The 15,622-nt window shown below is 47.5% G+C and overlaps 1 protein-coding gene across 1 annotated transcript in view; it reads right to left on the reverse strand.

The window, feature by feature from the left end:
• LOC115445927 (liprin-alpha-1) overlaps positions 1-15,622 on the reverse strand; it is a 51,817-nt gene that overhangs the window by 4,872 nt on the left and 31,323 nt on the right. Inside the window, exons 11-23 of the mRNA XM_037440377.1 lie at positions 15,216-15,372; positions 14,738-14,854; positions 14,357-14,440; positions 13,832-13,990; positions 12,711-12,818; positions 11,595-11,669; positions 8,922-9,097; positions 6,527-6,713; positions 6,256-6,413; positions 5,702-6,063; positions 5,386-5,500; positions 4,858-5,014; positions 70-186 (exon numbers count right to left, since the gene is read on the reverse strand). Of these exons, the coding sequence (XP_037296274.1) occupies positions 70-186; positions 4,858-5,014; positions 5,386-5,500; positions 5,702-6,063; positions 6,256-6,413; positions 6,527-6,713; positions 8,922-9,097; positions 11,595-11,669; positions 12,711-12,818; positions 13,832-13,990; positions 14,357-14,440; positions 14,738-14,854; positions 15,216-15,372 (1,972 nt within the window). The remainder of the gene's footprint in view (positions 1-69; positions 187-4,857; positions 5,015-5,385; positions 5,501-5,701; positions 6,064-6,255; positions 6,414-6,526; positions 6,714-8,921; positions 9,098-11,594; positions 11,670-12,710; positions 12,819-13,831; positions 13,991-14,356; positions 14,441-14,737; positions 14,855-15,215; positions 15,373-15,622) is intronic.

The raw sequence follows: 15,622 nt of genomic DNA on the forward strand, positions 1-15,622 counted from the left end.
TAGCTCGAAGAACCAGCTGATTTTGGCATTTAAAATGAAGTGTGCTGTGAGTAGTGTCTGGCGTGTTACCTGTGTGTTCTGCGTGGGTATCTGCAGCGCGAGCGCCATGCTGTTCGCGTCGAACGAGTCGTCCAGTGCGATCAGCGCGCCGTGCACGCCGCTCTCCGACAGGTTGTTCGCGTACTCCTGCGCAACACACAACACACATTCTTTAGATACAACACGACAAACTGATTAAGAATCGTTGATGGACTTAGCAACACTGTAAATTATTTGAAAAGAACACGCGGCTCCCCACGCGCTTCAGGCACGTTCCGTTCTGTCAGTGTCCAGTGGTGGTCGTACCTTGAGGTTGATGGCGAGGAGCCAGCGCTGCAGCCGCTCGTTGGTCCAGACGAGCACGTCGCGGTTGGCGAGCTCGGCCGCGCGCCGCCGCTCCTCCAGCGCGCGCACGCTGTACCCCACGCGCTTCAGGCACGTTCCGTTCTGTCAGTGTCCAGTGGTGGTCGTACCTTGAGGTTGATGGCGAGGAGCCAGCGCTGCAGCCGCTCGTTGGTCCAGACGAGCACGTCGCGGTTGGCGAGCTCGGCCGCGCGCCGCCGCTCCTCCAGCGCGCGCACGCTGTACCCCACGCGCTTCAGGCACGTTCCGTTCTGTCAGTGTCCAGTGGTGGTCGTACCTTGAGGTTGATGGCGAGGAGCCAGCGCTGCAGCCGCTCGTTGGTCCAGACGAGCACGTCGCGGTTGGCGAGCTCGGCCGCGCGCCGCCGCTCCTCCAGCGCGCGCACGCTGTACCCCACGCGCTTCAGGCACGTTCCGTTCTGTCAGTGTCCAGTGGTGGTCGTACCTTGAGGTTGATGGCGAGGAGCCAGCGCTGCAGCCGCTCGTTGGTCCAGACGAGCACGTCGCGGTTGGCGAGCTCGGCCGCGCGCCGCCGCTCCTCCAGCGCGCGCACGCTGTACCCCACGCGCTTCAGGCACGTTCCGTTCTGTCAGTGTCCAGTGGTGGTCGTACCTTGAGGTTGATGGCGAGGAGCCAGCGCTGCAGCCGCTCGTTGGTCCAGACGAGCACGTCGCGGTTGGCGAGCTCGGCCGCGCGCCGCCGCTCCTCCAGCGCGCGCACGCTGTACCCCACGCGCTTCAGGCACGTTCCGTTCTGTCAGTGTCCAGTGGTGGTCGTACCTTGAGGTTGATGGCGAGGAGCCAGCGCTGCAGCCGCTCGTTGGTCCAGACGAGCACGTCGCGGTTGGCGAGCTCGGCCGCGCGCCGCCGCTCCTCCAGCGCGCGCACGCTGTACCCCACGCGCTTCAGGCACGTTCCGTTCTGTCAGTGTCCAGTGGTGGTCGTACCTTGAGGTTGATGGCGAGGAGCCAGCGCTGCAGCCGCTCGTTGGTCCAGACGAGCACGTCGCGGTTGGCGAGCTCGGCCGCGCGCCGCCGCTCCTCCAGCGCGCGCACGCTGTACCCCACGCGCTTCAGGCACGTTCCGTTCTGTCAGTGTCCAGTGGTGGTCGTACCTTGAGGTTGATGGCGAGGAGCCAGCGCTGCAGCCGCTCGTTGGTCCAGACGAGCACGTCGCGGTTGGCGAGCTCGGCCGCGCGCCGCCGCTCCTCCAGCGCGCGCACGCTGTACCCCACGCGCTTCAGGCACGTTCCGTTCTGTCAGTGTCCAGTGGTGGTCGTACCTTGAGGTTGATGGCGAGGAGCCAGCGCTGCAGCCGCTCGTTGGTCCAGACGAGCACGTCGCGGTTGGCGAGCTCGGCCGCGCGCCGCCGCTCCTCCAGCGCGCGCACGCTGTACCCCACGCGCTTCAGGCACGTTCCGTTCTGTCAGTGTCCAGTGGTGGTCGTACCTTGAGGTTGATGGCGAGGAGCCAGCGCTGCAGCCGCTCGTTGGTCCAGACGAGCACGTCGCGGTTGGCGAGCTCGGCCGCGCGCCGCCGCTCCTCCAGCGCGCGCACGCTGTACCCCACGCGCTTCAGGCACGTTCCGTTCTGTCAGTGTCCAGTGGTGGTCGTACCTTGAGGTTGATGGCGAGGAGCCAGCGCTGCAGCCGCTCGTTGGTCCAGACGAGCACGTCGCGGTTGGCGAGCTCGGCCGCACGCCGCCGCTCCTCCAGCGCGCGCACGCTGTACCCCACGCGCTTCAGGCACGTTCCGTTCTGTCAGTGTCCAGTGGCTGGTCGTACCTTGAGGTTGATGGCGAGGAGCCAGCGCTGCAGCCGCTCGTTGGTCCAGACGAGCACGTCGCGGTTGGCGAGCTCGGCCGCGCGCCGCCGCTCCTCCAGCGCGCGCACGCTGTACCCCACGCGCTTCAGGCACGTTCCGTTCTGTCAGTGTCCAGTGGTGGTCGTACCTTGAGGTTGATGGCGAGGAGCCAGCGCTGCAGCCGCTCGTTGGTCCAGACGAGCACGTCGCGGTTGGCGAGCTCGGCCGCGCGCCGCCGCTCCTCCAGCGCGCGCACGCTGTACCCCACGCGCTTCAGGCACGTTCCGTTCTGTCAGTGTCCAGTGGTGGTCGTACCTTGAGGTTGATGGCGAGGAGCCAGCGCTGCAGCCGCTCGTTGGTCCAGACGAGCACGTCGCGGTTGGCGAGCTCGGCCGCGCGCCGCCGCTCCTCCAGCGCGCGCACGCTGTACCCCACGCGCTTCAGGCACGTTCCGTTCTGTCAGTGTCCAGTGGGTGGTCGTACCTTGAGGTTGATGGCGAGGAGCCAGCGCTGCAGCCGCTCGTTGGTCCAGACGAGCACGTCGCGGTTGGCGAGCTCGGCCGCGCGCCGCCGCTCCTCCAGCGCGCGCACGCTGTACCCCACGCGCTTCAGGCACGTTCCGTTCTGTCAGTGTCCAGTGGTGGTCGTACCTTGAGGTTGATGGCGAGGAGCCAGCGCTGCAGCCGCTCGTTGGTCCAGACGAGCACGTCGCGGTTGGCGAGCTCGGCCGCGCGCCGCCGCTCCTCCAGCGCGCGCACGCTGTACCCCACGCGCTTCAGGCACGTTCCGTTCTGTCAGTGTCCAGTGGTGGTCGTACCTTGAGGTTGATGGCGAGGAGCCAGCGCTGCAGCCGCTCGTTGGTCCAGACGAGCACGTCGCGGTTGGCGAGCTCGGCCGCGCGCCGCCGCTCCTCCAGCGCGCGCACGCTGTACCCCACGCGCTTCAGGCACGTTCCGTTCTGTCAGTGTCCAGTCGGTGGTCGTACCTTGAGGTTGATGGCGAGGAGCCAGCGCTGCAGCCGCTCGTTGGTCCAGACGAGCACGTCGCGGTTGGCGAGCTCGGCCGCGCGCCGCCGCTCCTCCAGCGCGCGCACGCTGTACCCCACGCGCTTCAGGCACGTTCCGTTCTGTCAGTGTCCAGTGGTGGTCGTACCTTGAGGTTGATGGCGAGGAGCCAGCGCTGCAGCCGCTCGTTGGTCCAGACGAGCACGTCGCGGTTGGCGAGCTCGGCCGCGCGCCGCCGCTCCTCCAGCGCGCGCACGCTGTACCCCACGCGCTTCAGGCACGTTCCGTTCTGTCAGTGTCCAGTGGTGGTCGTACCTTGAGGTTGATGGCGAGGAGCCAGCGCTGCAGCCGCTCGTTGGTCCAGACGAGCACGTCGCGGTTGGCGAGCTCGGCCGCGCGCCGCCGCTCCTCCAGCGCGCGCACGCTGTACCCCACGCGCTTCAGGCACGTTCCGTTCTGTCAGTGTCCAGTGGTGGTCGTACCTTGAGGTTGATGGCGAGGAGCCAGCGCTGCAGCCGCTCGTTGGTCCAGACGAGCACGTCGCGGTTGGCGAGCTCGGCCGCACGCCGCCGCTCCTCCAGCGCGCGCACGCTGTACCCCACGCGCTTCAGGCACGTTCCGTTCTGTCAGTGTCCAGTGGTGGTCGTACCTTGAGGTTGATGGCGAGGAGCCAGCGCTGCAGCCGCTCGTTGGTCCAGACGAGCACGTCGCGGTTGGCGAGCTCGGCCGCGCGCCGCCGCTCCTCCAGCGCGCGCACGCTGTACCCCACGCGCTTCAGGCACGTTCCGTTCTGTCAGTGTCCAGTGGTGGTCGTACCTTGAGGTTGATGGCGAGGAGCCAGCGCTGCAGCCGCTCGTTGGTCCAGACGAGCACGTCGCGGTTGGCGAGCTCGGCCGCGCGCCGCCGCTCCTCCAGCGCGCGCACGCTGTACCCCACGCGCTTCAGGCACGTTCCGTTCTGTCAGTGTCCAGTGGTGGTCGTACCTTGAGGTTGATGGCGAGGAGCCAGCGCTGCAGCCGCTCGTTGGTCCAGACGAGCACGTCGCGGTTGGCGAGCTCGGCCGCGCGCCGCCGCTCCTCCAGCGCGCGCACGCTGTACCCCACGCGCTTCAGGCACGTTCCGTTCTGTCAGTGTCCAGTGGTGGTCGTACCTTGAGGTTGATGGCGAGGAGCCAGCGCTGCAGCCGCTCGTTGGTCCAGACGAGCACGTCGCGGTTGGCGAGCTCGGCCGCGCGCCGCCGCTCCTCCAGCGCGCGCACGCTGTACCCCACGCGCTTCAGGCACGTTCCGTTCTGTCAGTGTCCAGTGGTGGTCGTACCTTGAGGTTGATGGCGAGGAGCCAGCGCTGCAGCCGCTCGTTGGTCCAGACGAGCACGTCGCGGTTGGCGAGCTCGGCCGCGCGCCGCCGCTCCTCCAGCGCGCGCACGCTGTACCCCACGCGCTTCAGGCACGTTCCGTTCTGTCAGTGTCCAGTGGTGGTCGTACCTTGAGGTTGATGGCGAGGAGCCAGCGCTGCAGCCGCTCGTTGGTCCAGACGAGCACGTCGCGGTTGGCGAGCTCGGCCGCGCGCCGCCGCTCCTCCAGCGCGCGCACGCTGTACCCCACGCGCTTCAGGCACGTTCCGTTCTGTCAGTGTCCAGTGGTGGTCGTACCTTGAGGTTGATGGCGAGGAGCCAGCGCTGCAGCCGCTCGTTGGTCCAGACGAGCACGTCGCGGTTGGCGAGCTCGGCCGCGCGCCGCCGCTCCTCCAGCGCGCGCACGCTGTACCCCACGCGCTTCAGGCACGCCACGCCGAAGTGTAGGGACGTTCTACATCATACAACACATCTTATTACAATATATTTAAAAAAAAGTTGGTGGTCGAAAAACTAAGAAATATCTGCAAGTTAGGAAAAGTGTTCTGCACCGGTCACATATCAAAGAAAAACTAAACCCCGGAACATTATATTCGTGAGAAAATGCACTGGCTGCATAACAGCTGGTAGTCAGCGGCATTGCTGACGTCCATGAGCAACGGTAACCACATACCATCAAGTGAGCTATTAGCAGGGCAAAGTGGTGAAAAAATTTCCATTAATCAGTAGAAAATTCTTCATTCTTTAGTTACGAACTTATTCCCGAGGGCGTCTTAGCATATTTATGGGAAATAGAATATTATTATTACTGCGGTAAATATTCACCTGTGAAAACTGTCAACCATTTTGAGTTGCGTCCTGAGGTCCCTCTTGGTGAGATGCTCCAGCATCCTGGCGTCCACCAGGCACTCCATGAACGTCGTTCTGTATTGAGGTAAGCCTAGGGGGTGAAAATAAATAATATATTAACATTTACATTTTTAGTTTATCTTTCATTATATTATTTCTCAAGCAAAATTCTTAGTTAATTATGGTTTATGGATTAGTGATCAGGTACCAACGAATTATATAGTAGGTGTTTTTGAAACTTTCGTTTATATTTAGGTTTGGTATAAAGATGGATTGATTAAAATGGACTAACCGAGTGAAGGAAGCCACACGTTCCCGATCCACTCGTGGTTCATATCCCCGAAGGCGAGGGCGGCGCAGGCGGTGCCGCGCGGTGCAGACGGCGACGTCAGCGACACCATCTCCTGGATAGCCAGGCGCAGCTTCAGCCGGTGGAGCGGGTTGCTAATGCCGATCTCGCGCTGGATCTCCTGGTCCGACAGCGCCGACATGATGGCGCCCGACTTGACGTTGGCGCGACACGCGGCCACGTACCACGCCGGCATGCCGACCCACAGCTCCAGCCACGCCACCACAGTGGGCCCGTTCCACAGCGCGAACGGAGTGCCCGCGCGCATCGCCTCGCCGAGTAACTCGTGCCGGTAGTCACGCTCCCTACGAATGGGAACATACACCATAAATACTGCATTATCATCAATCATTTTGATTCGACTGTTATGTACTGTGTAATTATTATAATATAATGAAATGGCTTTCGACTAACTTCATAAGCTTGTAAGTAGGGTTGTGTTGTGTGATGTGTGGGGTTTGGGAAATATGTATAGTCCGGGTGATATGTGTACTGACTTTGTCTTGGACCGCGCGTAGTCCTGGTGCAGCGGCGGGATGGGTGCGTCGGGCGGCTCGTCGGCCAGCGCGGCCAGGCCCAGCGCCGACGCAGACGACAGCGACCGCGCGCCGCTCCCGGGGACTCCGCCCCCCACACCGCCCGCGCCGCCGGCCATCTGTACACATACACAACACCAACGATTACTAATAAAATAATCATATCAACTATACAAGTTGTTGCAAAAAGAAAGTTTGAATCAAAAGTCTATGTGTACATGACAATACTGACCGGCATGCCGGCCTTCTCCTTCTTGCTGAAGAACCTGCCGAGCGAGCTCTTGATGCCTCGCTTCTTCTGCTGGTGCATGGAGGCGATGGAGGCGGCCGAGGCGGCGGCGGACACCCCGCGCGGCGCCACGGGGGACGCGCCGCCGCCCCACCCGCCGCCCGACCCGCCCAGCGACTCCTGGCTCGAGCTACAGGAGTGGCATGTGCTTAACATTAGGGCTAGTTTGCACGACGGCTCAATAATTATGGTAAGTATATTTTAATCCTAGTGAACTGTCGATTCCTAATGACAGCATGAGGTCAATGTGTTTAGCGCTAATTATATTTAGTAAGCCGTAGTGCAAGCCGGCATAGACATATTTATATAAAATTTTATCCAATCGAATTAATCGTTGGCTAATTAGTTCCTTAAATGGAGCTGTCAGTTTCAAGTTTAACTATATACACTAGCGTGAATAACTAGTACATATTTGTTTGTATCTATCGCAGTGAAGATCTTATACTCTCTCATGAACAAACATGTAATATGATTATAACTGAATTATTGTCTAGTGTCGATACTTTAGCTCAAACATTATTTATGTATAGTCTGACCCAATAAAATATTCATAAAGTGTAAACAATGTTTTGGTTATTCAAAATTCACGCCATTATAGATTATTTAATTTGAATTATTTAAACATATTTATTATTTTTAGTTATAAAACTGTTTATTTTTGTAATTTTGTGATTATAATTTTTGTGACTACCTACCAGCTCTTAAAAATATGCATGGATCTCTCTGCCAGAACACATTATTCTATTATATTATGTTACTTGTTACATCAGATGACTGAACTACAAAAATACTTTTGTTTACATTTTATACAAAGTGTATTGGATCAGACTATATTATTATATTTAATAATGACGAAACTATCTAGCGGCTCTAAAATGGAATTACTAAGTATAGTTTCTAGTTTAGCATTATCGCATGGAACTACTATGGAACTCGGGGGCAAACAAAACTGAATCAAACCACGTACCATTGTCGCAGACTAAGGATTCTCACAAACCATACCAAATAATTAGTAATTCCATTTTATAATATTTATTTGTATAAAAAACAACAGATATATATAAATATCATTCTAAAACTTCATAAATATTGTCTCTGATAATATGAAAAATATAATTGGAATTTTATTGCTCTTCAAATAAATACTTTGGTTACTATACATATTTTATAAATGTTGCTATAGAAATATATTGTCACATAGTCATAAAATAATTCCTCTTTTATATTCTTCAATAAAATATTCTTCTGTTTTTAAATCACAAAATTCTCAATAAATACATTTTTGTCTAACTATAAATAACTCTGTTATATATTTATTTAATCAGAATAAAATTAAAAACGTAATAAATACTATAAGAAATTCTCGACAAAAATACTAAAGAAATATTATTATCTTGTGGTATAGACAAGCTTCATTTTCAGCAAGAGATTTTTTTAAAATGCTTTGTTCATAGAGACCATCTCAAGTCAAAGAGCATACGTTAAACTGTCTCAATCACTTCATTCATTAACTTTTAAGAATGAAATATCTATCTCATAAGAAAAACATAGTAGTAGCCTTAATCTAAAGACTACTTGCTTTCAAATCTTATTCGATCCGGTCGAAGGACCAAAAAAACTCAAATCGTTTTTTCGCTCCAACAACACTACCAGTGCGTTCGTAAACACGAAACACATATCAGAAAATCTAGACGTGCTAGATCAAGTTCATATATAACTGGCAGATTTAACCAAACACGGATGATGGAACAGATAATTATCCAAAATGGTATACAGATTTGACTTGAGACAGACTCTGTGTGGTGCGTAGTTGAACAAGGTGTCTGGACAGTCGCACCACGCGTTAGATATGTTGACTTCCGAGGAGTATAGCCTAGGCGCCCTAGACGGCGCGAGGGTTCTAGGTTTTGGTACAGCGAGTGACGGAGACCTGTGTATGGGGATCCGGGCGAGGCTGCCCGACATTATCGAGCTCCTGGGCGGCGTGAAATGGAAAATAGTGAGTATTACTAATGTGGTAAAGTTAGTTTTGTAATATGTATTTTGTGTGGACGGATGGAGTAGTAAGAGATAGTAAATTTTATAATTGATATTAGCGACCCGCTCTGGCTTCGCACGGGTATAACATAACAAAATAACAGTATTTCTTCACTATTTAATGGATGTTATTATACATATAAACCTTCCTCTTGAATCACTCTATCTATTAAAAAAAACCGCATCAAAATCCGTTGCGTAGTTTTAAAGATTTAAGCATACAAAGGGACATAGGGACAGAGAAAGCGACTTTGTTTTATACTATGTAGTGATTTAAATTAATATGTGTGTGTGTACGCACGAGTCGTAGGGCGCGTGGTAGTGCGTGCGCAGGCGGTCGCGCTCGGCGTGCAGCGCGCGCGCCGCCCGCTCCAGCCGCAGCGAGCGCGCCGTCAGCGGCGACTCCGCGCCCTCGCCGCCCACTGCTCCCACCCCTCCCACTCCTCCCACGCCGCTGCCGTCCTCGCACAACTGCAACTGTGTACAGGTGACCGTTAACAACTTCAACCACATCGAACGCATTCAAATCAACCGCACGGCACCAGCGTAAAACACCATGCGATTTATGTAAATGCGCCATTATGACATACACGGTATATAAAAATACAGAAATAGTAAATTTACTAATGAATTAAATTATACAATTTACATATAAGTAAGTGCTAAACTTATTTTATGGACCAGAAATTAAAATTGATAATTGAATATCTAAACTTGATACTAAACAATTGCGTTTTACTACAGTTTTAGATATGTAAAAAAGAGAAAAAAAAAATGTATATAGATTGAATACATGTTGATAGTTAAACACTATTATAATAAATGTTAAAATACACTCATGCTTTTTGAAGCGTAATATTGTTAATACACAATGTTAAATTTATACATTTATTGAAGATACAAACTAATAATCTGTATACAATAGATATATAAAAAATATATATTTCTACTTTTTACTACACTATCGATATTATTATCTATTATAATGATTGACTATTTTATAAAATAAGAATAACCTAATGAAACACATAAAATAGCCGTTAATAAAAGTAATCTACAGAATTTATTAAAATTTGTGTACAAAATATATTTTTCTATACATTAGCATTTGCTGTGAACATAATCTAATCAATGTTGAAAATAAGATTGTTTTTCCAAACATTACTAGATCTTTTTAATAATATATTCTAATCTCGTTAACTTAGCGATGGTTGTTTAGTAACATACATACAGTATATATCTATACATAGAGGTAACGTTACACAATATATTCGTATATAAAGCATCGCCAAACTACATTGTGAAAGCAACCCCATACATCATTATACAACACGTACTTGTCAGTGAATACAGAAACTATACATTGCTAAATAAATATAGCATGTTCATCGGAACACATCACTCCAACTCATCAGAGTTGGAGTGTTCGTTGTGGGTCCGAGTACGTCTAATAGGACTGTTTTACGGCATAATCTTGACTTCAAAAGACCAGTTTCGCGTTTCGTTGACTAAAATTGTAATATTTGGAGTACATATTGTTGACTGTAACTTATATTATTATTCAGATATACTCAAGCGACATTGTGATGCCAAAAAGCATTTATCATTGAACATTTTCACAGAAGTCATTTTTAAAATTTTGTAGATTTAAAAAATAACTTTAATGTATTTCTGTATGCACTCACAACCACGTTGATAAAATGTAAGGCAAATTCAAATATAATCGACACATGTAAGTAACACTACTAATGTTGTATTCTAGCTTATATTTAAATATAATTGTACATTGTCACACAGTTCCAAACTACAGTGAGCGGGGTTACATACGTGTTACACAGTATGAGGATGGCCACTTTATAATAATATCAGCCCTGTATTAACTGTCCCACTGCTGGGCACGGGCCTCCTCTACTACTGAGAGGGATTAGGCCTTAGTCCACCACGCTGGCCTAGTGCGGATTGGTCGACTTCGCACACACACACTTGAAATTCTTATTGAGATCTTCTTAGGTATGCAGGTTTCCTCACGATGTTTTCCTTCACCGTTAAAGCAAGTGATAATTCACGAATAATACACACATCATTTTAGGAAATTCAGAGGCATGTGCCTTTGGGTTTTGAACATGCGGACATTGGTCTCGGCAGTCCGTTCCACAACCAACTAGGCTATCACTGCTTTGCTATTTCCACTCTAATGACGAAATAAAAATATTCAACATTTCCATTATTCCGAATTATGTTAATATGAAAATAAAACCACTTTACAGATTTTTTATATAATTTATTTCCTGACGTTTCGAAGACTTTGTATACGTAGCCTTTGTATACGTAGCCTTCAGGGTCACGAGGTGGACTGACTTGTTGGTGGTTCAGTATTGTAATTAAACAATTATGTACGTTACGGTATGTGTTCCGTTCTGACAAACTTTTATTACTTAAACTTCTGTTTTGTACTAAAAATTCTGTTCTTTTTTTAAAACTTAACAAATTTTCAGATCTTTTATAAAGTGACCATCCTCTATTATTAATAACATTTCACACAAGTAGCTCATAAGCCATTCCGTGTGGCGTGCCGTGCACCACAATTTAACGTGTCATCATTGTCACCATAATACAAGCACTACTAAACGATTCATTTCAATTTAATACATTTAATTATTTTCATTCAAGTACACTTTTTGGAAGAAAGGTTTGATGATTTTACATAAAATATTAAATTTAAATAAAATAAAAAACATACGAAATTTTTAAAGTCTCAATAAATTGTTAAGTATAAATATGAAATTCCAATTCTATTTTAAATTGTATAAATTCACAAGTATTTTTTTAAATATGGAGAATCGTTAGGGTTTAAAACAATTAGCATAAATATAATTTGAGTTGGCGAGTTAATAGTTAATAAGTGATTATGTGAATGCAATGCATATGGCGGGAGTGTAGTGTGTAGGATAGAATGGCAGTGGTAGCGACGGACCTGGCTGGCGGGCAGGCTCTCGGACGCGGGCGGCGCGCGGTAGTGCGCGTGCGCAGGAGACATCGACGCCGGCGCCTACACCACACCACCACTCTTTACTCTCTACTTATGACATTATGGCACATTTGGCTACTTTATTAAATCAATATTCAGTATATTAAGTTATTTTTATATATTCTATAGATTATATAATATAAAAGCAATTTGCAATAATATACACAAAAAATATTAAATACGTGTAATAATTAAAAATACACATTATATTTAGGGTCCATAGAGATCATTAAATAATGTACGATTATTTCCAGGAAGTCAGGTGGCCTGTTAATGCAATGTTACTCTCTTTAACACTGCTGTCATGCTGTATTATAACATTTTTAAAGGTTTAACAGTATTGATTGGAGTTCGCCAGATGCACCATAATGTAATACGCCAATTATAATTGATATGCAACTTGACAACTCTCACTATCAAATAATTTGTGTTAATTGTACGATCTTTAATTAAAATATAGAATCGTGATTACATGGACAGAAGCATATTAAGATTCCCAAATCTCAAAATCAAATATATTAAGCTTTTGAGAATGTTATTGCAATGAAAAAAATCGCAACATGTATCATACGTGATACGATGTTACTATGTTTTAATGGAATTTGCAATAAACATTCACTCTCCTTTCGAAGTAGTCGGGTAAACGAGAGGAGTCAAATTGCTTATTACTATGTGCTAAATATTTTGCTACCATCACCTGTAGATAATAATGTGTCATTAGTCTTACATGCTACTTAATATTAAATACCATTTCAATATAATTTGTATGGGCCATTTCCTTACTTAAATATACATGTATAACAGTTAGTAGTTTATGGTACTAAAGTTAAACATTAACACCATTTACTATTGAGTATTGTGGTTAAAGTGTTAGGGGAGCAATTAATCATGTTTCAGATAGATTAATAAAAGGTTTCTTTGAATCTAATAGTGTCCATGGATGAGTGGCAATTTGTGTTTATTTATTTTAATATAAGAATAGCAATGTATTTATTTGGATGTATGCGTTCCAAACGCACTGTGTGGTGTGTGCGTGCGTGTGCGTGTGCGTGCGGTACGTACGGTGTGGTACTTGTGGTGCGCGGCGAGGTGCGGGCGCGAGGGCGAGGCGGCGAGCGGCGGCGACTCGCCGCGCCGCGACACCACGTTCATGTGCTCGTAGCTGCCCACCTGCGGCGACACACAGTCACGACACGTCCTCGACGCTACCGGGACTCAGAGTGCGTGCACATTGCCGGCCTCGTCACCAATATCATTTAACTATGTCAACTATTATATTTGTGGTTTTTATTGTTTAACTTTAATGTAAATAAATGGTGTTTAAATCGAGCTTTCAACTTGTCTTTGATATGAGAAAATCGATTGAGAAAGAATTTGTGCATATTACGTCCACGGTGCACGTAAACGACAGACGCGTTCATGATTGGTTCGCTAATTTGCACGCACTCTGATAATCCTTTTAAGATGTAAATCTATCTATCGCGTGCATTTTGTTGAATTCTTATGGTAACTTTATGATTCAAATATGTTATTCAATATGGATATTTTAAAATGGCATCATTTTATTATCACGTGCATTTTGATGACAAACTCTATGTTTATTTAATCATAAAGTGAATTTGTAATGGAAGTTTCAATGTATTTAGGATACAGTATGGAATTGTGAGAGAAAAAAAATATGTCAAAATTGTCACGTACTTGGAACCAACCCTTCTGTACGATTAAAAGAGAATAGTTGACATTATTTCAACAATCTTGATATATCTGGTTCATATTTAATGATATTCATACACATACATGCATGCCTTCATCACTGTAGCGTATACAGTTCTCTGAGCTTATTGCCATTCTAACACAGGTTCTAAACCCAAACAACTTTGATTTGTAAAATCGACAATCTTATACATTTTGATTGCCATCCTGAGTATCGAACTCAGAATCTAACAATGCACAAACCAAATATGCTGTCATCATATCTATTTGGAAAATTATTTCTTCTAAAGCCAATCTACGCATCGTATACACGTTCGTATTTGTCAAATAACGATTGTCTATTTGGAGTATTTTTTTTAATATTTATGTCCCGTTTCAACAGGTCGACGATGTTCCCAAGAGTGGTCTGACATTAAGGATGTTCTTAGTAGACTAGATCCATCACCCTTGATAGTATAAAGTGCACTGACCCTGGACTCGAGCTCCTCGGCGCGTGCCTCGGTGCTCTGCTTCTCCTCCTGTATGAGGCGGATCTCGGTGTTGATGGCGTCGAGCTGCTCCTGCAGCATCAGCGCCAGCGCCGCCGCGTCCGTGTGCCCCCCCTCCACGCCGCCGTCAGACTCATCGTTCTGCCATACACGAATAGGTTTCATTGTAATATGCTGGCGCTACACTTGGCATATTTCAGCTATGTTTTGATACTTTGTATATATAAATTGTTTTGGCCAAAGGACGGAATAATTTTGAAAAAAAGAAACAAGTGTACCGCCAGCTGATGGAAATACGATCTGCTTTATAGAGGAAAGAAATCTGAATAAATGTTTTTCTTAATATGTGATCATCACGTCTACAGGCATTTAAGTCAGGAATTAAGGAGAGCGGTGATGTTCATAGTTTTAACACGTAGCCACAAAGTTAGGCGAGTTTCTGGGTATTGTAACCACGTGTTATTCTGCAACAAAATGAACACTCATCATGCGTGAGTATAGCCGTACCTCTGCGTCGCTAGAGACGTCGAAGGGTTGCTGCACGTTGGCGAGCACGTGCGCCTGCTGCAGCTTCTCCCACGAACTGTCCAACTACAACACACCACAGGAGATTAGGCTGAAGCAACTACTCTTTCACCAAATTTATATTTAGACATAGATATATTAGACAATGAACGACACATACGACTTTTTTTAATGGTCGCCTATTTGTTGAGTAACATTTTCAATCAATGAGGATCGACATCAAAAGTAAGACTTTAATTTTTAATTTATAAAATTTGTTTGAATTGATTGTTGAAATGATTATTCGTCCGCGTTTTGTACATAATATAAAGTTGTATGTTATAACAAGGCCTTGTAGTCTCCGTATGAGCAGCGCCAGTATACCTTGGGCTGGAAGAGGCCGGGCGGCTGCTGCGCGGCGGCGGGCGACAGCGAGCGCGTCAGGGCGTCGGTCTGCTGGATGTTGAACGCGATCTCCTGCTCCAGCATCTGCCGCTTCAGCTGCAACCACACGCACAGTCAACTAACGTATAGCATCTGTTGTAAACACGTTACATTCGCTCGTAGATCTGAGCGTACACGTCTTTGCTAAAGATCAAATTTAAGTAGATCGCATTATATAATATGAATTACTTGGTAACTTCACTTCAATGTTCAAATCTATTGAACCTTGTAATACACCTGATTATCTTACAACGATCCAAATATTAAGAAATGCGAACATATCATTTAATTTCACAACTATAATATAAGAAAAACAGTAAGATTGTAGATTTGGTAAAATAGTAGAATTAGTAGAATAAGTATAATTAGTAGGATAGTAGGATTTGCTAGTACGGACTCGTTCAGCCCAGCACGCTACCTGTTCAGTCTCCATGCGCCACTTGGCGAGTTCTTTGAGTATGTCCTGCTTCTCCGCCATCAGCTCGTCGGCGTACTTGCGCGTCTTCTCCAACTCCTGCGTCAACGCGTTCTTCTCGTCCAGCGCGTGCATGCGCTCCTTCAGGTGCACTTGTAACCTGAGAACAGAGCAGATAGGTTTGTTTATACTTCTCTTCTTTGATAGGAATAAGAGTAGATAAGTATTGAGGACAAATACCTTCCATAAGATACCATATTAAAGAATATGGAAGAAATCAAGCTAGTATGTACTAATTAGTGAAGTTTATCTGCCACGGGAAATGGAACCACCATACATATGGAGGAAATATACCGATGTTCTCTTTTTGAATGGTTTTAAGTTATTGAAAACAAATATAATCTATCACA

This window comes from Manduca sexta, chromosome 19 (assembly GCF_014839805.1).
Source record: "Manduca sexta isolate Smith_Timp_Sample1 chromosome 19, JHU_Msex_v1.0, whole genome shotgun sequence".
Lineage (NCBI taxonomy): Eukaryota > Metazoa > Arthropoda > Insecta > Lepidoptera > Sphingidae > Manduca > Manduca sexta.